Raw genomic sequence first — 26,764 nt, 5'->3', positions numbered from 1 at the left:
AGCATTTAATCATGTTTGAGACTCTCTAAATAAAACAACAACCACCACCCCCACCTTTACCCATATGTTCCCTTTGGCTAATTCTCTCCTTATTCTCTTTTATTGTCAAAATTCTTGAATGAAGAAGTCTCAGCTCTCTTGCTTTCCATTTTTTTCCTTTACTCACTGCAATCTGGTTTACTTCCCCATCATTTACCTAAATCTGTATTTGTCCTTTTCCAAAACCGCCTCTCTGTTGCTAATTTAGTGAACACCTTTCGATCCTCCCGTGTGACTCTTTAGCATTATTTCCTATTTTTCAACCATTCCTACCATTTGGAAAAGCTTTCTTCCTTGGGTATTTATGACTAGCTCACTCTTGATTTTCCACCCAACTTCTCTAGACACTCATCCTGCTTTCATTGTAAACTTCTCTTCCTCTACTCATTTTTGAAGTGTTATCTCAAGTCCAGATGTCTCTGCTGAATTGCAGGGCTGTACATGTAACTGCCACGAAGCATTTTCACTTAGATGTTTCACAAGTACTGAAAAGTCAGCTAAGCTTAACATTTTCCTCCTCAATGTTGTTCATCTTACTATGTTGCTTTTCTTAGTAAATAGCATCAACCAGTACCCAAGCCTGAAACTCATAGTAATCGAATAAAACACAGAAGATTCACATTTGTGGTTATGACTTCTGCTTCTGGCATCATGGTTGAACTAGATATTACTGGAAAATTCTTGTGCTGCAAAATAACTAGATACTGGATCAAAAACATTTTTTGATATTTTGTTTGGCTCTCAGGAATTAGAAATCTCTTCAAAGACCCTTCTTCCCACCAAATAAAGGCAAATAAATATTGAGCAGAAACTAGAGCAATGGTCTGTATGCAAGCTGGAGAAGGGGGTTGGCCTGAGTGCAAATGCCAATGGCAGCTCTATGTGAGGAAGTGAATCAGTTACTCCTCCATTCAGGGGACCTCATAGAAAGGGTTAAAGTAGCCCCAAGTTGCTGGTACTCTTGGGCGCATAGCAGAAGCAGATCTAAATTATCTTTGAAAGAAAGTGTCCTCAATTTAAGCCATCTGAATTCCCATATATTAAGATCAAGGAAATATGAATTCACAGTCTAAAATTACCAAGAATACAGGAGGCAAGCCACCTTGGGTGAGAGAGCCACCTTATTTAGATATTGGGATTGTCAGATACAGAGTATAGAATAACAAGGTAAGAGATGTTTTAAAAATGAAGTATGGAACCACAAAGATAGGCAAGCAAGTAGAGACCTTCAAGAATGAGAAAGATCAGGGCAGCCCCAGTGTCTCAGCGGTTTAGTGGTTTAGCGCCGCCTTCAGCTCAGGGTGTGATCCTAGAGACCCGGGATAGAGTCCCACGTCAGGCTCCCTGCATGGAGCCCGCTTCTCCCTCTGCCTGTGTTTCTGCCTCTCTCTCGCTGTGTCTCTCATGAATAAATAAAATCTTAAAAAAAAAAAAAAAAAAAGGAATGAGAAAGATCTGGGTAACAATAAAATGGAACTTCTAAAAATGGAAAATAGGTTTTAAGAAACAAAAACTCCATGTAGGGGTTTAACAGCAGATGAAACCTAGTTGAGGGGTGAACTGGAACATTTGGCTGAAGAAATTACCTAGAATGCAGCACAGACAGAAGACGGAAAACATGAAAGAAGAGATATGGAGAACAGAAGAAACATATTCTGAACCCCAAAAGAAGAGCGAGAATTGAGGAAAAGGAATAATTGAAGAGATAATGATCGAGAATTTTCCAGAAGTGATCATGGATATAAATCTATTTTTCCAAGTAAAAGAAACTTCGATATAGCTACATCATAGTAAAACTGAAGGACAGTGAAGACAAAAAGATCCCAAAAGTAGGCAGGAAAAAAGAACAGCTCATTCATAAAAATACAACCAGCGGGAAAAAAAAAGGAAAGAAAGAAAGAAAGAAACCCAACCATCCAACCATCCAACCAGCAATGATGAAAGCCAGAATGAACGCCATGTTTCCAAAGTGTTGGTCTTGTATTGTAAATTCAATCTAGTTTTTCAGAATGAAAGTGCTATAAAGACATTTTTGAACAAACAAAAATGTAGAATTTACCAAGGTACCTCCATTGAAAGAACTTCTAAAGATTTACTTTTGGAAGAAGGATCATAGAATAATGGTCTGAGATATAAGGAATGGTAAGATAAGTAACAAATGTATATGTATGCAGTTGACCTTGGCATACCTGTCATGCCATACAAAATCTATGTATAACTTTAGACTCCCCAGAAACTTAACTACTAATAGCCTATACTGATTGGAATCATTAGTAAGAACATAAATAGTTGATTAACATATACTCTTATGTTTTATGTATTATAAACTGCATTCTTGTGGCAAAGTAAGCTAACGAAAATGCCAAATATGTTACTCAGGGGTCAACTGTGAATACATATATCTGTGTAAAACTATAGCCTGAGGAGGAGTGACCAGGTTTAAAGTGTTCTAAGGTCCTTGGGTTGTCTGGAGGGTTTAAGATATTATTTAACTTAAAGCTTTGTTCTATTAAATGTGCATGGTAAAGTTTTGAGGGTAATACTAGAAGAATATAAATTGAACATATAAATTGAATGAAAAATTAAAATATTGCCTATTAGACAAAAAGCCAAAATCCAGCTATATAAAATTTACTAGAGACATCTATAATTTAAGGACAGGGAAGAGGAGGAGAAAGACAAGGAGGGCATAGGGAAGTGGGAGGGAGAGAGAAAAGATCAGATAAATACCAATAAAAAGAGAGCTGGGATAGTTACCTTACTATTTGACAAAATAAAAAATTTTAAAGATTATTTATTTGAAAAAGCAAGCGGGCAGGAGGGAGAGGCAGAGGGAGAAGGAGAGAGAGAATCTTAAGCAGACTCCCCGCTGAGCATGGAGCCCCACTTGGGGCTCCATCCCAGGACCGTAAGACCAGGACCTGAACCAAAATTGTGAGTCCGTGGCTTAACCAACTCAGCCACCCAGGGGCCCCTTGGCGAAATAAATGTTAAGATAAAACACATTATTGGTGATAAAGAGGACACTACTTAAAGGTTAAATGTAGCAGAAAGAAAACACAACAATTTTAACTTGTATGCATCCAATTAAATAACCTCAAGCTATAGAAAGCAAAAATTCATAGAATTTCAGGATAAAGTGGACAAATCCAGAATTGTAGGTACTCCATGTACTCTACTGTAAAAATCAGGAATAAAACAATGAGTGAATGCATTCCAAAGATAACATTTGTATTGCTTGTAAGATTAAGGGTGATTTTTCTCCATTTTCTAAATTTTATTGAGTGTTTTGATAATTTTACAATTAAAGTACTTTTTTCAAAAAATATGGAGTTGAAATTTTAGTTAATTGAAGGCTTGAAGTGAGCTTAATTATTGTTTTACTCTATTTGGGGAAGTTATGTAGTTTTAGTCTACACCAATGCTTAACAGGTTGAATACATCTTAACACTTACAACTTAATTCCTTTTTCTTTGTATTTTTGCTAGAGTGTCAAATGATTTACTCATGGACTTAAAAAGCTCAGACACTCCTTGAATGATATATTAAAGAATATGATTTACCACATAGTTTGTTTTCCTAAATAAGAATTTAAAATTTTTGGTAAGAATGCTTAATAATTCATGCGTTATTATGCGTTTCCTAATTTAAATATGCTACCACTGATTGTTAATGGCTATATCATTCTGGATACCTGTATCCACTGAACTAGGATTTTTCTCTACTTCTGCCCAGACACCAGACATCGCATTTTTCACTGTAGGGATGAGTTACCCCGGGGGGGGCGTTGGGGGGGGGGGGAGAAGGGGGACGGGAACTAGAGAAAAAGATATCAATCATTAATTCCCTTTTTTCCCCCCCCATATTGATGCTCCTTTGGACTTAACACGTTGCTATTCCTAAAACTCAGTGTTTAGCCTCTACTTACGCCTTTAGAAATACATGTGGCAAGCAAGTTATATGAACTAGGAACAGATCATTGTGTACAAATAGAAAATAAGGCAGCATGCTGGGAAGCTGATTCTAAAGAAAATAGGCATGGGGTAATTTTATCATAGTATAGATCTTCCTCAATTCACAATGGGATTACATCCTGATAAACCCATCGTAAACTGAAAATATTGTAAACCGACAGTGCATTTAAAATACCTCACTTACCAACATCATAGCTTAGCCTAGCTACCTTAAATGTGGTCAGAACACTTGCATTAGCCTCCAGTTGGGCAAAATCATCTAATACAAAGCCTGTTTTATAATAAAGTGTGGAATATGTGATGTAATTTGTTGTATACTGTAAGTGAAAAACAGGATGGTTGTATCAGTTGTTTACCCTTGTGACTGTGGGGCGTACTGGGAGCTGACTGCTGACTGGCTGCCCGCATCACCGGTATCACACTGCATATACCACCAACCCGGGAAATGATCAAAATTCAAAATCTGAAGTACAGTTTCTACTGAATGCTGAGGGCTTTTACACCACGTAAGGCTGGAAAATAGTTGAGCCAAAGTAAGTAGGGGGCTGTCTGTACTAAAATCAGACAATAGATTCCTTTGAGTATCTTATCTAAAAATCTAACCAGTAACACCTCAGTCTATTACACAAAATATTTTTCATAATTTATATTCTATTGTATACAATTCTGGGAAAGTAATAACACTGTTGAAAAAGTAAAACAATACTTTTGAAATGCATCAAATTTTGAAAAGTGGAAACATGACAGAAATTCTAAATTCTTATGATTACTCCAGAGGGGCGTTTGAGAATCTTTTTTTTAGACCCTTTTGGGGTTTGAATATCCAGACTATTCCGTGGGTCTAATCCTTTTGCTGTTTAAAGACAACAATGAAAGAGTAAAAATGGAATGCAGTTATTTCCAACTCTTTGCTAGAATAGTCTAGAACTGGCAACCAGAGATTAAAGTATGTTGAAATAGGGTGTTATTCTCATCTTTACTGTTTAAATTTACTGAGTCAGTTGAAATTGGGTGTTATTCTCATCTTTACTGTTTAAATTTACGGAATTATAACATGCATACTAAGAGCACAAATCCCAACTGTACAGTTTGGTGAATTCTCCCAAAGTGACCGTTATCAGCGCTATCAGCACACTGTATTATTCACTTTTAATGAATCACTAATCGCCGCTAAGACTGGAGGATTAGAACCATCAAAACCACTACAAAGAGGTAAGGTAGCCAACCAGCAAGTGTAAGTGGATCAGGTGGGCGGCACACCTGCAAAAAACGAAAACAATTTTGGCTCACATTTTGTACCTCGTAGGTATTTTGTTACCATCAGAACATGAGAAAAATGCACCGTGTCCATCTCCTGGGTTCCTGACTTGGGGGTTCCTGCGGGGGGGTAGGGGAGGGTTCCTCCTAGTGTGCTCCCCCCCCCCTTGCAGTAGCTGATTTCAGAAGAATTTTAAAGCAAACAGCAGGGGTTTTTAAAAAAAAAAAAAAGAGGGATCCCTGGGTGGCGCAGCGGTTTGGTGCCTGCCTTTGGCCCAGGGCGCGATCCTGGAGACCCGGGATCGAATCCCACGTCGGGCTCCCTGCATGGAGCCTGCTTCTCCCTCTGCCTGTGTCTCTGCCTCTCTCTCTCTCTGCGACTATCATAAATAAAATAAAAAAATATTCTACCTTTAAAAAAATAAATAAAAAATAAAAAGAAAGAAAGAAAATTTTAGAACCCATTAAATTGCTTCAGCAACATTTTTTGTCTTCTCTCCCGAGGTCACACCCCGTGACCTTTAAATTCGAAAACGGACTTTTCGGCGTTTTGAACGCGCTTCCCTCTTTCCCTCGGCTGGCGGGTCGCGTCCGTTCACCCAAAAGGGACCTCCTGGTCGGGCGTCCCCTCGGGGCGCCCAGAGGTCGCGGGGAGACGGGCAGCCCCGCCGCAGGGTCCCGCCGTCCCCGCCCCCGCCGAACGCTCCCATCCCGTCGCCCGGGCAACGCGGCCGTGCGGGCCCCGGAGCCGCATCCCCAGCCGCGCGGCGCGCCACGGCGCGGTCGCGGGGGGCCCCGGGCTTCCCCCCCACCCCCCGGCCCCGCGGCTGGAGGAGGCGGCGGCGGCGGAGGCGGCGAGGAGACGCCCGGGCCTCGGCGCCGCACGTGGCGGCCGCGATTGTCCCCTCGGCGGTATCCCTCCGCGCCCCCGCCTCGGCCGCCGCCTCCCTGGCCGGGACCCCCGCGGGCGCGGCGCCGCGGAAGGATCGCACGCACGGGCACGCGCACGGGCACACGCACGGGCACGCGCACGCCCGCTCCGCCGCGGCCGCGGACCAGGCTGAGGCGCCGCGGCGAGGAGCAGCCGCCGCCGCCCGCACAGGCGCTCCGAGCGCGGCGTCCCCGCTGCTGGTCAGTCAGCGCCGCGGCGGCCGGCGGGCGGGCGGGCGGGCAGGCCGGGCGCGCCCCGCGGTCGCCCCTCGCCGCCGTCCCCGCGTCCTCCCTCCGCGGCGCCTCGGGGAGGGGGGCGGTCGGTGCCTGCGCAGAGCCGCCTCCTCCCCGCCCCCGCCCCGCCCCCCCCGCGCCGCCGCCGCCGCCGCCGCCCGCCGCCCGCCGCCGCCGCTGCGCCTGCTGCTCCTCGCCGTCCCCGCTGCAGTGCGAAGGGCTCGAAGATGGCCGGTTGGCAGAGCTACGTGGACAACCTGATGTGCGATGGCTGCTGCCAGGAGGCCGCCATTGTCGGCTACTGCGACGCCAAATACGTCTGGGCAGCCACGGCCGGGGGCGTCTTCCAGAGCATCACGGTGAGGACCGGCGGCGGCCGGCCGGGGCCCCGTCCCCGTCCCCGTCCCCGTCCCCGTCCCCGGACCCGTCCCCGAGCGCGGCCGGCCGGGCGGGGGCCGCCCTGAGGGCCGCGCGGCAGGTGTGGGAGCGGCCGGCGCCGAGGATGCGGCCGAGGCCGGGGGCGCCGGTCCGCGGAGCTGGGGGAGGGGGCGCGCGGCGGCCGGGGCCGGGGGGCGGGCGGGGGGGCGGCTGCTTGTGGTCTCCCGCGAGCCCCGCGCTGTGCCCTGCACGGCCCGGGGTGCACGCGGGCCCGGGGGGGGGATCCTCCGGCGGCCGGGCTGCCCCTCGCGCCGCGCGGGCTGTGGGAGGCGGCGGCCGCCGGGCGCCCGGCCCCTCGCGGCCACTTTGCGGCGGTTCGCGGGCGTCCAGGCCTTTGCGGCTGGGGAGCCACGGACGCCGGCCACGCAGAGGGAGCTTCGCGAATCTCGACTTCGCCTCTGGCTCTATAGGGCTTTTTTTTTTTTTTTGAATTATTATTATTTTTTTTTTCTTAAATTCTCCCAAGATGGCGAACTGCCATTGATTTCTCTCCTCCTCCTGTGGAGATTTCATCGATACACCGTTATCCCCAATTACGCAACCCAGCCCTGGCATCGGGGGGCGCGCTCCTGGGGCGTTCGGCCGTCCGTGCGGCCGAGGGGACGCCGGGCTGCCCCAGGTCCCTCCCCCCGCCGCGGGCATCGTGAAGGAACTGATGCAGGTTTATGCTCCGCGGGGCCCGGGCTCCCTGTGACTCGCCGGCGTGGACTCGGTCGCCACATGTTTGGGGGCGACGGCTCCTCGGCCTCCGGTGCCGCTTTGTTGCTGTGCCTCTCTGTGCGCAGGGCCCTCGTCTGAGCCGTGACGCTGTGTCAGACACGGGGAGCGTTCCCGTAATTTCCGAGCCCCACGCTCCTCTCCCATCCCACGCCGAGCCTGAGGCCCCCCGTGACGGGTGCCCCTAATTCTCGCGTCCTGGTGAGCCCGGCTCTAGGATCTGAGTGTGTGGGCGTCCGCCCCGGGTGCGGGGACCTCGAGGTCTCCGGTAGCCGCAGCGGACCACAGCGGTTCCAGAGAATTGGCATCTGTCTGGCGACCAACTTTTTTCCTGCGGTGCCCTGGTCTTTGTGTGCGAGTTCCCGCTGTCTGGCTGGGAGGATTGCGGGGAATGTGCTTGGAAATGGCTGGGGCCTGCTATGACTCTGCAGTTCTGATGGGGGCGACGCCTTCCTCCTTATTCAGGGAATGTTAGAATGCACGTTTTCTCCTTTCCGGTTTCGGGGGACTACCTCAGTTGCTTTCCCAGTCTCCCTCCATTTTCTCTCTCTCTCTCTCTTTTTTTTTTTGTGTGTGTGTGTGTGTGTTGGTGGTGGTGGTTCTGTTTTTGTTTTCTCCCTTTCCTACTGCAATGCTACCTACCAAGAGAATCCTCTCCTGCATCTGCCAAGAAAGAAAACTGATGACTGACTGAGGTGGGAGGGGAAGGGGAAGTGGGAGAGGATAAAGAGAGCGGCTGGCGAAATACAGAGGAGGGAAATACGAATTTGGGAGTGTGTGGAGGTCTAGGGTTTGAAATCCATACCAGGAAGGCGGTTCAAGCCATTTCAAGCAGAGGAGACGGGGACAGGTCTGCTGAGCATGGGCATTATTTCAGGAGACTTTCAAGCAACTGGAAGTTTGATGCAGCGTGACTGTAATGTGCCTGAATGTGACAGACAAGCAGTTGCTCAAAGAGTTTGTAGGTGAAGCTTTACCATTACATAAGCCCTTCAGGTGCCATCTGACTTGAAACAGTTTATAAATAATCTCTTTCCGTTTGCAGTTGACCTGGTGTCAGCTAGCAACCACATAGATTCTTCGCATAGACTGGTCTTCAGTTAGTACCTTACCTGTGAAACAAAGTGATGTAAAACATGCAGCCGTGTAGGATTAAGTAATTCTTTGGAAAAGACAAACTTCATGTTACACTAGTGAAATGGGGAAGGACCTCTAGTAGGATACAGACTTAGCACACAGTTTTTCCACTTATATGGAGACCTTGAAAGGAATTAATTACAACTTCATGTTTTTTTTCTTTCTTTTTTTTTTTTTTTTTTTTTGGTCGGGGCAGCCAGTAGAAATAGATATGATTGTAGGAAAAGACCGGGAAGGTTTCTTTACCAACGGTTTGACTCTTGGCGCAAAGAAGTGCTCAGTGATCAGAGATAGCCTATACGTCGACGGTGACTGCACAATGGACATCCGGACAAAGAGTCAAGGTGGGGAGCCAACATACAACGTTGCTGTCGGCAGAGCTGGTAGAGGTAAGCAAAGTACTCTTTTGGTTAAAAGTTGCACGCTTCATTACAACTTATTAAGCAGTTTCTTTAACATTTTTTTTTTTTTTAATAAAAGTGTTAGTCCATAATGGCTATTAAGGTGGTTTTTGTGAACTGCCCAGCACTGAAGGGAGGCACTGCTTTACTTTAGATTTACCAGCTCCACAGCAGCTGCATAGACAGCCTGGTCTCTGGGAGCCTGACTTTAAGACAGAATATTGTTTGGTACTTTAGTCCTTTTGAATTTTTTATCTTTGCATCTCTTCCTTTTCTTGCCTCTTAATTATTCAGATTAACAAGAAAAAATGAACAGTTACTCATTTTTCTTTTAGAGACATTGTTGGGGAAGGGGAAGAAAGAAATAATTAGAATAAGGTTTTGTAGTAAGCCACCTATTGACTAAAATATTTTCAAAGACCAAGTGTATCTGTGATTTAATTTGAAAAGTAGGAAATTATATTTCATATATACCCTTGGTCCAGAAGTTCTGGTGTTTCCTGACTGTTGTCAACATTGCAGAAATTCTTATTACACTAAATAAGGCTACTTTTTTGTGAAAACTTTCAAGATTAAGGTTTTATCATGGCATCCAATCGATTTACAAATACATTTAAATGTGTTAGTCTTTGTAAATATGTTGTAAATTAAGAGGGCTGTGTAGCCTCAGATAGCGGATTTGGCATAGCTCATTTTAAAATCCTCATCTACCACGTGAATGAAGTTGAAGCTACTCTGAGCTGTAATTTACTGCAGTGCTTCCAGCAATTCCTTGTGATTATCCTAAAGGCTATTCTTATTCTGATATGAGTTGATGCTTATGAATATTTTTCTGTAGGGAAATTAGATAACTGAAATAGTAGATGCATCTTTAAAACATTAGCTGAGCTCAGATAAATATGTTAAAAAGAAGTATTAACCCTGTGACATAAAATCAGAATAAGATTTTTATACTATACAGCACTACTGACATCTAGTGGTAGCAAGTATAAAGTCAGCCATATACCTGTATTTTGGGGATAGGCCTCTGAATTGCATCATAGAAGAACCTTGTTGGAAATAGTGATCCTGTTTTAGGATTTCAGACTCACTTAAAAACAAAGCACAGTGAGGATATCAGTAAGCACAAGCCTTAAGTACTTTTTATTTGGCCGTTTCAGAATGGCACTGAAAATAATCTTAAAATTTGGTCTTGCTTTTCCTCTGGAATTAATACACACATGGAGCGTCACTGGTAAGACTTAATAGTTTGTACCTAATCAAGCACTATTAAAGTTGTGGAGAATTTTGTAAGTAATCACCCAAGTTTTTTAAGTTTACATTTTAGGCATCAGTCTAATGATTTGCTGTACTAACCCGTGTTTTGCCCTAAAATAGAAGGTATAAATGGTCACACTTTTTTTTTTTTCCCCCTAACTGTTGTAAGTATGTTTTTATAGAGAACTGCAGCTGCACCAATCGGACTCCCGGGATGCAGTTTATAATGTTTTCAGCATATTACTAGTTTGAAAGTTCTCCTTTTGGAGACCTAGTTGACTTCAGTGCTTGACAGTTCACGGAAAACTAACTTAATGTTAACTTATTAATCGGGGTTCTGTCTGCTAAAACTTATGTGACTTTCTTGATTAACCCTTCTTTTGAAACGCTTTTCTTCTTTCTCTTTCAGTCTTGGTCTTTGTAATGGGAAAAGAAGGGGTCCATGGAGGCGGATTGAATAAGAAGGCATACTCAATGGCAAAATACTTGAGAGACTCTGGGTTCTAGCTGCTAGGCAGACTGTTAAGTATTAGGGGAAAATTGCTCTTAAACTTTCCTAGCTGTAAGCTTGAGTCTTAATTCTGGAAATTTTATTAGCAATGCAGGGTGATGGGGTATGAACCTGTGTCTCCTTTGTATCCCTCTGTTGGTGGGGAAAGGTGTCTTTCTTTCTGCCCTCCCCCCCCCCCCTTAAATAATTCTGTTCACTTTTGTTTTGTTTCCCTGTGTACTCCAGCATTGGTTATAGTCATGGGAAAGGAAGGTGTCCACGGAGGCACACTTAACAAGAAAGCATATGAACTCGCTTTATACCTGAGGAGGTCTGATGTGTAAGCAGCCTCTCCCCATCTACCTAGCAACTGTCTTCATCACCACCCCAATTACGGTCACAGTGCTACCAGACTATAGATGGTAGCTAATTTTTCTTTACCTATTTTCTAATGTCATGATTCCTGTTTGCCCAATGGATCATTTGTATGTTAACCACTGTATGTAACCAACCCTTATCTGGCAACATAATTGCAGCACAATAATGATTTGCATGATACCTTGAAATTTGGGGGGAGGGGGCATGCCAAGTTGGGCATCACTTTGTCTTAGCAATTAATGGGATATTGATAACTAAAATAAGTTAATATTAAGCAAGGTGCCGGTTGTACAATCTCTAATTTGATCAATGTCTTTTCAGCACTTTGAGCATTTACTTAGCTCATTTAGTCTTCCTTTTGTAGCGCATGGTTGGGAGGAAAAAGTGCATGCATCTTTCCTTCACTCCTCTTTTCCCACCCTTTACCTTTGCACATAAGTATTTGGTTTGCTTCCATCTTTTATGCAGTGCCTGGTTTATTTAACCAAGTAATATCCCTTTTGTTGATGAGCTATTGAGAGCTGCAGTAGTTTGCTTTCAGTATTGCTGTTGCACTTGAGTAGTGACAGACCTTCTGTCTATAGGATATGTGAAGAGTGCAACTGCAAAACGAGAGCAAAAGGCACTTCCTCCCATGACCTTACAGTAACCATACAGATCGAATCCCCAGGGACATTCCATCATTGCAATAGCTCAGATTTGTGTTCCTGTCTTTTTCTTTGCACACCAGCTCTACTCTTTAGTAAAATTGTAAAAGGCTGCCATTATGGACATTAGGTATCCCAACATAACCATCTGGAGTGTGTCCAGTTTGTTCTTCATAGGACCAATTTTTATTTGCAGCTTGAGTTTTTATATGAAGTTGCATTATTGTGGACTTGGCTGTCTTGTGATGAATTTTTTTCATATGTGTTCTGTGCCATACTATTGTTAAAATGAACTGTTGCTATTGTGAGATGGATTTTAACTGACCTATTAAAGGTTTCTTTCGAATGGCACTACTTTAGGGACATTCTAGTATTTGCTTCTATTGTTTGGGCCTTGTGGATAATGTACAGATTTAAAAACAAATCTTGTTGCTGATTTGTCCATTTCTTTCCCTGCACTTTGTTACATCTGGGATACAGTCTAACTCATCTGATTTAATATGCATTTAAAAAAATGCCATAACTATTAAACACCTTGTTTACAGACAGATGAAATAAATTTATTCCAACCAAATACTCTAGACTCCTGTTGTTTATATATATTGCTATCTTATTGTTACAGTTATTTTTGATGTACTGGAATATACAGAATAGGCTAGACTCTGCTGCAAGCATAAAACCTTAAAATTGAGCTCATGGCCTATTCCTGATATCCTGTAGTATTTATTATAAATAAAATGAATACCTGGGAATTTCTTTTTAATGGGCTTTTATCAATTTATAAAAAGGCTTTTAGTTATTCTGGGCTCCTCTTTGGGCTTGTGAGAGGAAAATTGACTTATCCACTGGAAATTTAAATACTTTTCTTTTGTTGCTGGTCTCTAGATGGAAATCTAGTGAGCAGAAAGGAGCCCAATTCCAACAAGGGTTTCTGCATTGTGGATTCTTCTGCGTTGAGCTATCTCATGTGACTTCTTTAGATTTGGAAGCTATATTGGCATGTTGAAGTCAACCAGCTGGGACTCCCACATAAGACTTTGCTTAGGCAGCATGTAAGAAAATTGGGATATTCCTGCAGTTTCTGGCTTTGGAGTGACAATAGCTATGACTACATAATGTTCCAGTTTAATTACAGAGGTTAAAAGGTCTCTGGGATGTATTCAAGTTTAGTAAATGTTAGTTTAATAGTCTTTATGAACTGTGAGGCAGAAACTCAAAGCAGGAGTGCTCAAAAGTTGGTGGGTTTAAGCAAAACTGGGGAGCTGGTTGTGATGCAGATTTTGGGCTCTGGATTCTCCAGACGGGAGGTGGGATTCCATAAGCTCCAGAAGCCCCTTTAGAAATCATCAGCAGGTCAGTCTGATTCATTGTAAGTGGCCTATGTGCTATCCTTTGAGAAACAGAGGGTTAGGGAATGGGAATCTCCACCTTACCTAACATATACTGAGCATAATTAAGATTTTAACAGTGTCGTCAGGCATTAGTTCTGAATTACAGGAATATAAAGGTATGGAAGATAAGGAATTTGGGGCTACTTTGGTAGTTGGACATGACTGCGAAATTGAAAAACAACTTCAACTTCTTGACCTGTTGAGAACCCTGTTACAGCAAAAGGTTGGTCAAATGAAAATTTGGTGGTTAGGCTGTGATACAAGATTTTACAGTAATAGTATATACATTTACACTTCAGCTGTAAAGAACTGTTAGGGTAACTAATTAGAAAGCAACTAAAATTGTGAAGCTTTTGAGGAACCTTTAAGGTGAAGAGGTGTGTGTTTGGGGGTAGGGGTGGGGGAGTAGAAAGAAGGTGGTAGAGGGCAACTATCACTAGAGTTTAATGAAATAATGAAACTAGCCGTTGGTCCCCTACTCACAAAAACACTTAGGAAAATATATGCAGGTATCTGTTTTATATACTTAATTCTGGGAATTGAACATAAGGAAATGGGGCTGTACACATTGTATACCAGGATGTCCTCACACCACATTACTTAAACTTGGAAAACTACAAGATTTGACTTTCAGGGTTATGGGTTAAATGGATTATTTTATGTCCAGAGAATAAAATAGTCAATTGAATAATACGAGGAAATGCTCACCAATAAATATGAAATGAGGTAATGAACAGATGTTGCATACAGTGTAAATACATACAGTGTATAATTTATACATGTATTTTACACATAGGTATTTCTGAAGGCAAAATATCCAGATAAATTCATCTCGGGGTAAGTTTCCATGTAACTATACTTTCATATAATCAGAAAAGTTTTAAATTAGGAAAATACCTTTTAATGGAAATTAGATTTTAATTTTATTTAATGTCCTATTTAAAAAGCTGTATAGTTAACACCATGAAGAAAATTTTAAGATTTCAACTAGTTAGAAAAGTAGTAACAATCCTAGACAGTATCCTTACTTGACACTTTTTTTTTTTTTTTTTTTTACAACTAAAAGTAACAGTTTGGGCCTTAAAAATGGTTGGAGGGGGCAATTTTGCCTCAGGAAAACGAAGTTTAAAAGAGCCCAAGTGGCTCAGCAGTTTGGCACCTGCCTTTGGCCCAGGGTGCGATCCTGGAGTCCTGGGATTGAGTTCCGCGTTGGGCTCCCGGCATGGGGCCCGCTCCTCCCTCTGCCTATGTCTCTGCCCCTCTCTATCATGAATAAATAAATAAAATCTTTAAAAAAAAAAAAAAAGAACCCAAGTCCTTGATCTGATTTATAGATTGAGGATTGAGGGGCTACAACATTTGGTATGTTATAGTGACCTTCAACTTGGCCCTTTTAAAAAATAAAAATGGTTTTAGATATGATGTGTTTGTTTACCTTCACAATTATAAAAGCTATTACTGTATATTCATGTGGCAGGTACCGAGTGTTCGGTCTTGATGCTCTACCTTAGGTTAAATGAAACTGTACAAATGACCACCCAGGTTCAGAAAGGTTAGAGTTGGCGAGTCCATCCAATCCCAGGGCCGGTTTCCCTACCATAGTAAACTGATGACCTGTTTCTCAGGCCTGTGTGTGATTTTTAAGAGGTGGTTGGGGGAGAGGACAACTTGGTATCTGACAGGGAAATAAAAGGTTGAATTCAGTATCTACTAAATGGAAATACCTATTTTTTTTTTTTTTTTGATGGACTGTAAGTTTTTTTTTCAGGAAATAAAATTTCTCCAATAGCGTTACATTTCTTTTAAAAATAATTTTTTTCTTTTTACAACACGAGACTCCTATATATCCTATACTTAACTATTCTCTAATATGCTTTTGTTGACTACAAATTCCCATGCCAATATAGCTTTATCTAGATACTAACTTTATTCTTTCAAGGCTGTATAGAGGTCTACTGTAAGGATGTACCATAATTACAGCGGAGTACCACAGTGTACACTATTGTTGGAATGATTTTGGCTGCAGTTTTAACTTTTAGGGGATTAGCTAATCGGTTGTGAGCAGTCAGTTACCTTGTATAAAATTCTAAGGTGGTTTTATCTGATCTACGTTACCATAATAATTATACCTTTATATGTAGCACTGTCCATATAAATCAGGCTACTCTGGGTAATAGTACAGTAGAACAAATACTTTGCCAGTTCTTAAAGTGGAAAACATGTGTTTATTAACATTCAAACTCCCTTCATACAAGGCCATATAAAAATTCTTAGCATTTTGATTATACATAAGTCTATATTTTCTACATAGTTACAATGATGTATAATATAATTTAGTTTTTCATAATACATTGTTTAAGTACATCATTAGTTCTGTTAAACATAAGCAATTATTTTCAAATCCAATACTTGAACATTTTCCTCTGTACATAGTTTAGCAGGGCTAATTAGCATAAGATACTCTTTGTTAAGAGGTATATGATCTGAGTATTAACAGTTGCTGAAGTTTGGTATTTTTATACAGCATTTTCTTTTTGCTTTGATCATAACACAAAACCCTTACGGATACTGAAATTCAGTAAGTCCAGAGACATGTTACTTTAGCTGATGAATCAATTCATACATAACACTATATAGTATTAAAACCTTGAGGGGAAAAAAAAAACTATGAAAATCTGCACTCGTACAGACTATTCCTATCAGGATAAGACTAGTTGGGAATAGAAAGGAAAAAGACAGCTTGAGTTTCTTTGAGGTGCTGAGAGAAGGAAAAATGCTAAATTGTCACTTCTCAGGAGTGATGGCAATTTAGGGAAATACCAGAACAAACATATTCCAACTCAACAACTCTAGGTAAACTTTATGCAAATGGGAGTTGGCTTAGCTCATGCTAGGTGGCCACAGCACTGACCTTGTGTGTAAAACACGAAACACTTGCATACTGTGATCTAGGTCTTAACTGCAAGCTATACTGAGGAATTTTTAAAAATGTTTTGGCTATATTTCATTCCAAAAGAAGAGCTGATTTGATGCTGGAGTTACAGCATCAGCCTATTTATTACTAGTTTATCAGTGAAAATGAAGTGCACTCCTGCAGATGAATACCAGATCAGAAAAACCTGTTTCAGTATCTGATTAAACTGTAGAACACTAAAAAATAAGTTATTTCTACAGGAATCTCTGAAGGGAGCAAAAAAATCAAATTATATACCTAAATAAACATTTATTAGGAAATAACCCGATCACCCTCTGGAGGTCAGACCGTGTTTGCTACGTTGTAATCCCGTTCACCATTAGGCTGCAGCTGGACTACAACACTGTGCGCATTGATCTCGTTTTCTGCGTCACTGCTGTCGGTGTCTTCGTTGTCCTCTTCTTCATAGTCTGAAGACTCGGTCATATTCTGATGTGAGCGAGATTCCGACAAAGCCCCAAATGACTGGGTGCTGACAGAAGCCAAAGGTCTAAGAAGAGGGGTGTGTTCGGACACCTCATTTTCTTCTTGACTGCTGTCTGTGTCGGAGTCTGAGTCGCCTTGGGAAGGAACCACTTTTTGCTTGCAGACCGGACAGGTTTTTTTGGTTTTAGTTAGCCAGGGGTCCACACACTTGCAGTGGTAAGCTGTTGAGGCAAAATATACATCCTTTAGGGAGTGTACTCTGGTTGAGAACATCACATTTTTAATTTCTTGCCATGTTTATTCATGTTCTTCTAATCTGCATGTATCAGGTAGGGACAAGAAAAGTTGGTACATTTTTATAAATCTACCTCCATCCTTTAATGGCACCGCTAACTGCTGTAAGACCTGGCTCACAGTGTGCTAATAACTTTTGTCTCCTTCTCCAAAATTGAGCCTGCATATAAATTCTACATAAATTCAAAGCAGTATGTAATTATTCATACCATGGGAACAAGGGAGGATTCTGAGCTTGTCTCCATCTTCATATTCATCCAAACAAATGGCACATACATCATACTCATCTCCTATGACAGAGAGTAGTAAATAAAATTAATTAAAAGATGTAGAGAAGTATTCTTAACTTTCCAACTCTTCAAGTTAGGTCAATCAAAAGACATTTAAAATAATTGACTGAGGAAGACCTGTCTGTAAATGATACCTTTTTCTTGCTTTCGGTCAGATCAGGGAGCTGCTCTAAGTTCAGGAACCTGAAGTTTTAATTTAAACAATTAACCTTTTACCTAAAATAAATTAAAAATTGATGTCAGATATGTTTACCTTAACTTTGCAAAAGATTTTTTATTAGAGTCATAACTGCAGTAGTGTTTTATAGAACTACTCTCATGCTAATTTCAAAATATTTTATAACAAAGACAAAATTTCACAGTTTAGATTTCTTAAAGTGTCGGTAATTCTTAAAGTAAAAATGGAAACATTAGAACATCCTCAGGGTTTTTTTTTTTTTTTAAATATGTTAGTTGGAGAAACATTTGGAATGAGACACACTAGACTTCAAGTCTCTGTTCCAACATTTACTAGCCCTGTGGTACTCGATGCCTCTGACATCCAGTTCTCGTATCTGTAGAGAGAGTCCACCTACCACACAGGTTGGTGAGTGAGCAAAGGGACAGGCACACAGATAGTCACTAAATGGTGTTTGTTAATCTGCCCTTTTAATTGTTGAACTTACCACTTTTATAAATCATGAGGGTTTATTAATCCATAGCTCTTTGGAATTCAACTGTAGTTAATTTTAAAGGAATTGGCAGTTTTACAGCAGATTTTTAAGTTGAGGCAATAGTGGCAGTGACCACTGTGACTGCTTTCTCAGTTTTTTAAGTTTTTACCTAATACATACATTTAATGGAAATCTCAGGGAACAAAGGACAATTCATTGCCTGTCCCACACAGGGTAACAACCTTGGAAGGCAGGTCAGGAATAAAGCCATTGTCTGGATAGTCCAGGTGAACATGGCCCATAAAGAAGCGAACGGTAGTTCTAGCCAAACAATCCCTTTAACATCCTTTAGTCATTTAAAATAGCACGTTCAGGAGTCCTAAAAAGCCTTGATGAAAATGACTATTTTTTGTTCAGTATTTTGAATTTGGTTATTACAGTACTGAGTATCAAATACTTTCAATAACAAATACAAGCTTCTATGTTAGAACCCTGTGTGTGGAATTGGGTGAGACCGAGCCTATGCACCTAAAACTATTAAAGACTAAAGGACTCTAACATCTAATACATCTATAATTATACAATTGATCCATTTACATGGACTCTGAGGACAGTTTTAATAAGCAAGTCAGTCCACTGATTTCTCAAATCAGACTTTAAATTTTAGTACTTTGTGAAAATGCCCATTAAACACAGATATAGTCACCAATGGAGGAGGTAGTCTGGTGGCTAAAGGTCCCAGTCTTCAGAGGGACAGTTCTGAGGCACGTGGTTTCTCCGAGGGGAAGCTGTCCACAGAGGAACCAGCTCAGTAAGATACACTTCATTTTCATTCCCTGTCTCAGTCTCCCCACTCCCTCCCCTCTTGCTTCCTGGGATTATTTCCCAAAGAAATTACCTGTAACTGTCCTTTTCTCAGGTTTTATTCTCAGAAATTCAAATTAATAACAACAGTTTTACGCATTGGCTTTTTAGTAATAATTTTATACTGCTTTCCTGTTGGAATTCGTTAGATCTTTGGCAAACGGTAATAGGTTATGATATTCTACTTGTATTTTGCTAGATATGTGAGTCCTCAGATCTTCTTCTTCTTTTTTTTTTTTTAAATTTATGATAGTCACGCAGAGACATAGGCAGAGGGAGAAGCAGGCTCCATGCACCAGGAGCCCGACGTGGGATTCGATCCCGGGTCTCCAAGATTGCGTCCTGGGCCAAAGGCAGGCGCCAAACCGCTGCGCCACCCAGGGATCCCGAGTCCTCAGATCTTCATTTAAAAAAGGAAAAAGATGGGCAGCCCCTGTGGCGCAGTGGTTTAGCGCCACATGCAGCCTGGGGTGTGATCCTGGAGGCCTGGGATCGAGTCCCATGTCAGGCTCCCTGCATGGAACCTGCTTGTGTCTCTGCCTGTGTCTCTGCCTCTCTCTCTCTCTCTCTCTCTATGAATAAGTAAATAAAATATTTTAAAAAAGGAAAAAGACAACAAGGGCAAAAGATGCATAACACATGGCAGAAAATCTAAAGGAAATTCAGCTACCAAGAAATTATCATTGGAAACCTCCATTACAGAAGCTAAACTGCAGAGTTAAAAATATCAGAGGTTAAATTCTAACAGTATTAAGCTTACTTGTAAGGCCATCATTGTATCTGGAAAAATTACTGCGCCAAATAAATTGATTTTGTAAAATTACATTAACATTTATTTGACCATTTCACTGACATTATAAAATAAGGAGTAACTTCCTTTAGCCATTTTTAGCTAATGACTTTTAAAATGTAACCGCAGCCCGGGTGGCTCAGCGGTTTAGCGCCTGCCTTCAGCCCAGGGCCTGATCCTGGAGTTCTGGGATAGAGTCCCATGTCGGGCTCCCGGCATGGAGCCTGCTTCTCCCTCTGCCTGTGTCTCTACCTCTCTCTCTCATGAATAAATAAAATCTTTAAAAAAATAAAAAAATAAAATGTAATTTGTGTTAATTCAGTGTTATACAGATGGCACCACTGATTTAGAATTTAAAGTGAAATACTCATGATTTATTTCCTTATAAAATGCTACACATTTTTCAGAAAAAAAAAAATACAGTTAATATGACTCCGTAGGAACAGACTGGTCCAGAGCTGAGCCCCAAGGCTCTAAGCATCATCTTATTAAGGCTATCCTGCATTATCCAAGTGGGCCCAGTGTAATCACAAGGGGCCTTAAATGTGTAAGAGGGAGGCAGAAAGGTTCAGAGTCCGAGGGACATATGGCTATGGATGACTGGTCAGGGAGATGGAAGAGGATGCCGGTCACAAGCCAAAGACCATGGTGGCCTCTGGAAGCTGGAAAAGGTAAGGAATGGATTCTCCCCAAGAGCCTCCAGAAAAGAACACAGCCCTGCTTACATCTTGATTGTAGCCCCGTGAGACCTGTGTCGGACTTCTAACCTACAGAACTGTTAAGATAATTATGTAGTTTTAAGACCCTAAATTTGTAGTAATCTGTTACCACAGCAATAGGAAATTAATACAGGTAGTATCTGAGTTAGCTCTAAATGTATGGGTTTTGATGCTTCCCTGTCAATCCTTTCAATTGTTCCAGGTGATGGATTTATAAGAAAATGATGGGTCAAGATTCAAAGGTACAGTTTGATCATGGACCAGATTAGAGCCTAGTGTACCGTAGAGAATTAACGCCCCTGGCCTTGGGCTTGTGATGACCTGGTAAAGCACAGGTTAGGATGCTGGGGGTTTTCATCCTGCCATGCAACCTAGTGCAAAACAGCTCCATGTTTCAATATTCTCAAAGGGAAAACAAAGATATTAACATCTGTATCTTAAGATTATGAATTAAGAGAAATGATGCAAGTAGAATATTTTACATAGTGTTTGGTGCAAATTGCCACCTGATAAAACCAGCTGGAGAGGAAGACCGACTTATGCCTCGGTGCACCGAAGGCTGTGGGAGGAGGCTGCTCTCTAATCTCTCCACGTGCTTCGGGTGAACTGCATGCTTAGAGAGTCAGCCGCAGTGGTCACTGAACCTGTTTGTATTACATAGGGTAATTATGTAATTTAATTAAATATTCAGCAGTCCTTGAACTATGAGTGTAAAAGGCTGGTTTTATTTAACAACTAGATTGACTGTATTAAGAACACTTAATAAAAGCTAGTTGCTCCCCAAACCCCTCTCCAGCCAAAATGATACTAAGTATGGGTGAGAAATCTAAGAGATTGGAAAATTTATGAGTCGATAAAAAGCAAGAATGAAAGCAGAACCCAATTTTTGTCCTGTTTTAAAATGCCTGAAACTAAAAATGGTAGGAAATGCCTCATGTACCCTGACAACTTGGAAATCCAGTCAGTGGCTTCATACTCAAAACCGTGGCCCAACATCAAATAACTATTGAGTAGCTTTACATTTAACTTAAAGATAAATTTAAGGCGTTTATTTTTATGATTTACAACTTGGGTTATTTTTTAAAAATCTGTTCAACTGTGCATTGGTTCTCGCAGCGGAAGGTGAAAGGGTTTGTAAGTGGTAATGAATATTTGTTTTGTTACCGTCGGCATCGTGCTACAAAGTTTTGATTAGTATAAATGCGGTTCTTAACTGGGGAAGATTTTGCCCCCCACTGACATTTGGTGACACTTGGAGACATTTTCTGTTTTCACAACTGGGAGACAGTGTTGTAGGAGGCTAGGGATCTGCTAAACACCCCACGGGGCTCTGGACAGCCCCTCAAAATGACTCCATCTAAAACGCCAACGGTGCAGAAGTTGAGAAACCCTGATGTAAAACCTCTGCAGGCTTTGTCAAGTGATGACTTTGGACAGAGGTGTGAGGTGACGGGAGGGCTGAGATTCCCGTCTGTGACTTCAGACGGCATGGAGACCCTTCTGTCCAGGATGCATCTGGCATGGTCATTCCCCTGCGTTAGAATACTTTCATGAATGCATTTTTCAAGTCCCTTCAGTCTGGGAATATTATAGGAGTGGACAGAACTTTGATTTTCCCCCCGTAACCCTGTTCTTTCTGAGTTTCTCTCCTAAACCCTGGGTACAACAACTGCCCAGCAAAGGGATCCCAATGGCATGAATGGCTGGTCAGGCTGGGCGGTGCCCTGAACGCGGCTTTCCCCGTGGGCCCACATCAGTCTGTCACCACGTCCTGTAAACTTTCCTCAACTACTCTGGTCTATAGCCTGGATTACTGTGAGAGCCCCTCGCCTACCTTCTGTTCTGGCCTCATGCAGTTTCTCTCCATAGCAGCCAGGGGGGGATTTTTTCCCCCTTTTTTGAACACATCAGATCACTCTCATAGATGGCTCCCTATCTCACTTAGAATAATCTGAGCTCCAGGGTGCCTGGGTGGCTCAGATGGTTACACATCTGCCTTTGGCTCCAGTCATAATCTTCAGGTCCTGGGATCCAGGCCAGCTTCGGGCTCCCTGCTCAGCGGGGAGTCTGCTTCTCTCTCTGCCTCTTCCTCTGCTTGTGCTGTTTCTCTCTCTCTCTCTCTCTCTCTCTCTCAACTGAATAAATATCTTTTAAAAAAAATATGAGCTCCTTATGACCTTCATAAAGCTATATATGTGACCCCATCTCCCTCTCCCATCTCCTCTCACACCAGTCTCAACCCCTCTTCACGCATACTTCGACCACAATGGCCTTTCAGTCCTGAATAAACTAATGCAAGAGTTAAATGGGGACCTGCATTTAGCCACATTATAACAAAAACTTTTGGACATTAGATATAGAAAGAGGAATTATTTCTAGGATGACTTAAAAAATGAACTAATTTGAGATAATCTAGCCATAGCGCATAAATATTTAGGCAGAACTGAATTGTTCTATTTAATAACAAGATTGTCTAAAGGGCTTAGAATCAACTAGAATAGATTTCCTCAAAGTAAAAGACTGAACATTCAGGGCTAACTAAACACAGGTTTCATGAGACATAATAACAAAAACATTTTAAACAATTTGCCCAGGGGAGATGCAGCACTGGATTCATGAACTTCAAAAATTACTGTTGTAGAGAAAATACCTTGCCACTTATTCCCTACTTTACAAGTAAAACAATGACAGCTCTTTCTAGCAAATAAATTAATTTTATCTTCTGTTCTCCTCTCCTTCATACCAGTTCCCAAAAATTCTGAACAAAAGACAACAGGGCAGAATATTTCTAAAGCCAGATTTGCTTGAGAATTGATTATTTTTAACCCCTGAGCAAAGGAACTAATATTTACTTTTAAGGTTGCATTAAAGGTAGCTAAATGTAGTCATAAAAATTAAGCATGTCTCAGTTGATAGATTAAGGAAATCAACTATAAAAAATAAGTAGGGCTGCACTTTTACATATTCTCCTGTACAATGTGATGTTGCTTTTTTCCAATCTTGGAAATAATATCTTTTGCTTTTTAGACCTATCTTTGAAAATCTCAATGATGAAGCTATAAAATAAAAGTGCCTGGTAACTTAAAGTTTCAAATATGAAACCCATTTTTTTCTTAGATCATAACTCTGGGATCTGGCTGCTTTACATACAGCTCCCACGGAGACGGCCTTAAATGCTTAGTAGAGGGAATGTTCAGTGAAAACATAAGGATTTCATCTGCTGTGAAACATGGTGTATAGTAACCAGTCTTTATAATTACAGACTTGGAGAAATATATTAACGGAATGACTCAGGAAACCACAATTTCAATTGAAGATTATTTTTGAGGACAATAACGAGTAATGACGAGATTTATAAAGAAGTTGGCTGCTTCAGAAGAAAACAACTAAAAACGCTATTATTTTATCTGTGCTAGAAATCGCTAAGTCAGTATTTAAATCACTTAAGTATTATCAGCACAAACACTTCTGAAAGGGCTGCCAAGTGAAGATCAATAGATAGGAAGACTTAAGGTGATCATGTCCACCACCCGAAGTGTGGACGCACCTGTACTCTGCTTGTGCCGGGGCCTCACGCTGCTGGTTTCTGTGGGCTTGATTACAGACTCTGCCTATGGAAAACTTCGAAATGCCAAATCCTTTTTGTTTGTTGGCAAATATTCCCAAAATACTATAACTTCCCCTAAAATTAATATTCCTACTACATTCAAAAGCCTCCGAAAGTTCTCTAAGACTTTCATGGTCTGGTGCTGCGACTCACTGGAGTGGCAGGTACCCACAGAAGTAAGTGCTCTACATGCTTTCAATCATCCGATAGGGTGTAGAACCATGAGGAAATTGCAACAATTGGGATTCTTTTCCCCTTTCTAACACATATGCATACTTTGCCAAAAGCATTAGCATACACTAGAATATGCATAATAGGCCTCTCTTTTTTTTCTTTAGGTGTCAAATCTCATGATAACCAAAACCTACAACCACCCCAAACTTAGGGCTACTGGAAAGAAACTTCAAGTGTAATACTTTCAAAGTTACATATTTTTAAGCTGCTTCATGATTTGGCAATCTTACCTTTTTTTCATCATAAAAGAAATGTTAATGACTGAATTTTAATGACACTAATATTTTATTTATGATTTTTACGTAAGGGTTGTTTTTGTAATAATAATTGCTACCTTTTGTTGAGGTGTTACTATATACTGGGGACTGTGTTACAAGCACTTTTCATACTGATTCTCATATTGACTTAAGTCCTCCCACCCACCTTATGAAGTGTAGGTTCCGCCAGCCACATTTACACATGAAGGAATGTGTAGAGACATTAAGAAACTCGCACACGGCCAATAAATGGGGTGATCCAGAATCCCAGCCCAGGTCTGTCCATCCATGCATGGTCTTAACCCTTCTGCCTGTATTGTCTTGTAGCACATCTACTTAGAATTTCACATTTCAATAATCCCCTTTGATTTACAAAGTATAAAGGGTAAGAGGTTAAGAAATACTCTTAAGCTGCCACTTATTAGAAATTAAAATGTTTCCAGTTCATAAACCAGAGCACTTTTTTCCTTCAGATTGCCACATGCAGAGAGAAGGAACAAAGATGGTTTGTTTCTCTCTCTCATCATTGCATATTTTTACAACAAACCTTTCTAGGATGATACAAAATAGTAGCTACAGTCTCGAAGTTTAATTAATGGTCAGATATTTCTTATGTATTCTGATAATGAAATATATTGTGCACTGCACAGTAAGGAAACAAATGACTCCAATGAAGGAAAGAGCAGTATGTTGGCAACTCTGGAAATGTGTTCGTGAATTATTTCACTAATTGAGAATTAGTTGAGATTGCCTTAGAGGCCATAAATAAATCCATATAACAAGCTTAAAAACCAAAGCTGAGCACTGGCCAAATTCCATTTTGAGTGATTTTCTTTTTAGGGTTCCCTGTATTAGTCTTCATTGGTTCTACCCTGATTGCATTATGCAGGTAAACTACAGATACATCCAAGATCTTTCTGGACAGAGGAGCAAGAGGATTAAAAGATGTCATTATCCCGAAGTTAGCAAAGTTAAAGGGATTTTATAATGATAAATATTGTGCTGGACCTCAGGTACTTAAAAGTACTTTGGTACATTAACTACTAAAGGTTTTGTTACTCTTTTTTCATTATTCCTTCTCAGGCGTAGGAAATCAGGATGTACAACACCCTTGGCAAAGCCAACTTCAACAAACTCCAATTTATCTATGTCCTTCGATACTTACTTGTGTGTTCTAACCAAGTAATTATTTTTCTTTTCCCTCATATAAAAGAAATTAAACAAAAAACTTGAGCAGCCTCAGGTACCCTTGCAGTTTAAGGCAGAAGAGGCACTGGGCCCACATTATTTTTGCATACAGCAGATTCTAGATATTTCTGCCTATTGACTAGATTGGGATAGTATTTAATTACAACTCTCAATGCAGCAAAAGTGACTATTAAAAAATCATACCTAAAATTTCCTTCTAAAAGTGCATACAATTGATAAGAAAACACTAAGATCCCAATAGAAATGTCAAAGGACAAGACAGGTTACAAGAACAGAAATATAAATAGGTAATTTACCTGATTAAGGTAGAATATGATAAAAGGCGTATTCTCATATACTGCTGGTAGACCTGAGACCTCAGGAAATTAGTTTTATCTCAAAAATATTCTTTCTTTATGACATTGTGAATTGAGGAGAAGGGTAAGTGCAGGTGGGGGTGGGAGAGGATGAAAAAAGAGGCATGGGAAGGAGTAAAGACCGGAGGTAATTTATTTTGAAATGGTAGTGACTGAAAAAAGGGTAGGTAGTATTTGCTAGTATTGGAAGTCAAGAATTTGCATTACAGCACTGACAGTTAGGTTTTCCCAGCTATGCACCCTCCTGTATCTACTTAATCTTTCTGAGTCTCATTTTATCTATGAATGGTCATGGTAGTACTTTTTTTCTTTTTCTTTTCTTTTTTTTTTTTTTTGGTAGTACTTTTCTTAATTGTGCTGCTCTGAGAACTAAAGGAGATCATGCATGCAAAGTATGTGGCTTTTATATTACATAACAGGTGTGATACATGCTCCCAAGATTTAAGATAGAAAATAATCAAAATGTTATTGGGTGCAGTGCCCGTCCCAATCCAGTTTAATCCCAGTTAACTGATTTGGAATCAATTACACCGACTTGTTCAGTTAGAAGTTAGTGGACTGAAGGCAAGGCTCTCTGTAGTAATCACAGCTACAGGCAAGTGATAAAGGTTAAGAACACTAGGACACAAACCAACCTATAGGACCAAACTCTTCAATCCCCTTCAGTTTACCTCAGAGCTTCAATGCAGAACTTAGGATCTCTATTTCTGGACATGAAGTAAGATAGATCACCTTTAAGTAATTCAAGAATGCACTGATTTCTCAGAACCATAATCATGACAGTAATTCCTACCCAACTCA

At 41.1% G+C, this 26,764-nt stretch overlaps 2 protein-coding genes across 10 annotated transcripts in view; one reads left to right on the top strand and one right to left on the bottom strand.

Moving 5' to 3' along the window:
* Positions 1-6,572: 6,572 nt before the first annotated feature.
* Positions 6,573-12,473, top strand: PFN2 (profilin 2). Of its 2 annotated transcripts, none has more exons than XM_025436182.3 (3): positions 6,573-6,793; positions 8,923-9,115; positions 11,121-12,473. In XM_025436182.3, the coding sequence occupies exons 1-3, from the start codon at positions 6,662-6,664 to the stop codon at positions 11,216-11,218; spliced, it is 423 nt and encodes a 140-aa protein (XP_025291967.1). In that variant the 5' UTR covers positions 6,573-6,661; the 3' UTR covers positions 11,219-12,473. The 2 variants fall into 2 exon arrangements, with proteins under 2 accessions (XP_025291967.1, XP_025291965.1); XM_025436180.3 differs by having other exon boundaries at positions 6,578-6,793; positions 10,794-12,473.
* Positions 12,474-15,492: 3,019 nt separating this feature from the next.
* The window catches only part of RNF13 (ring finger protein 13), a 201,630-nt gene continuing 190,358 nt past the window's right edge, over positions 15,493-26,764 (bottom strand). For all 8 annotated transcript variants that reach the window (XM_049099685.1, XM_025436175.3, XM_025436176.3 and 5 more), the window contains 2 exons: positions 17,194-17,274; positions 15,493-16,911 (listed from right to left, as the gene is read on the bottom strand). In XM_049099685.1, coding sequence (XP_048955642.1) covers positions 16,547-16,911; positions 17,194-17,274 — 446 coding nt within the window. In that variant the 3' untranslated portion in view covers positions 15,493-16,546. The remainder of the gene's footprint in view (positions 16,912-17,193; positions 17,275-26,764) is intronic.

This window comes from Canis lupus, chromosome 23 (assembly GCF_003254725.2).
Source record: "Canis lupus dingo isolate Sandy chromosome 23, ASM325472v2, whole genome shotgun sequence".
Lineage (NCBI taxonomy): Eukaryota > Metazoa > Chordata > Mammalia > Carnivora > Canidae > Canis > Canis lupus.
Note: the sequence above shows the minus strand (reverse complement) of the source record. Positions and strands in the feature narration are given on the sequence as shown.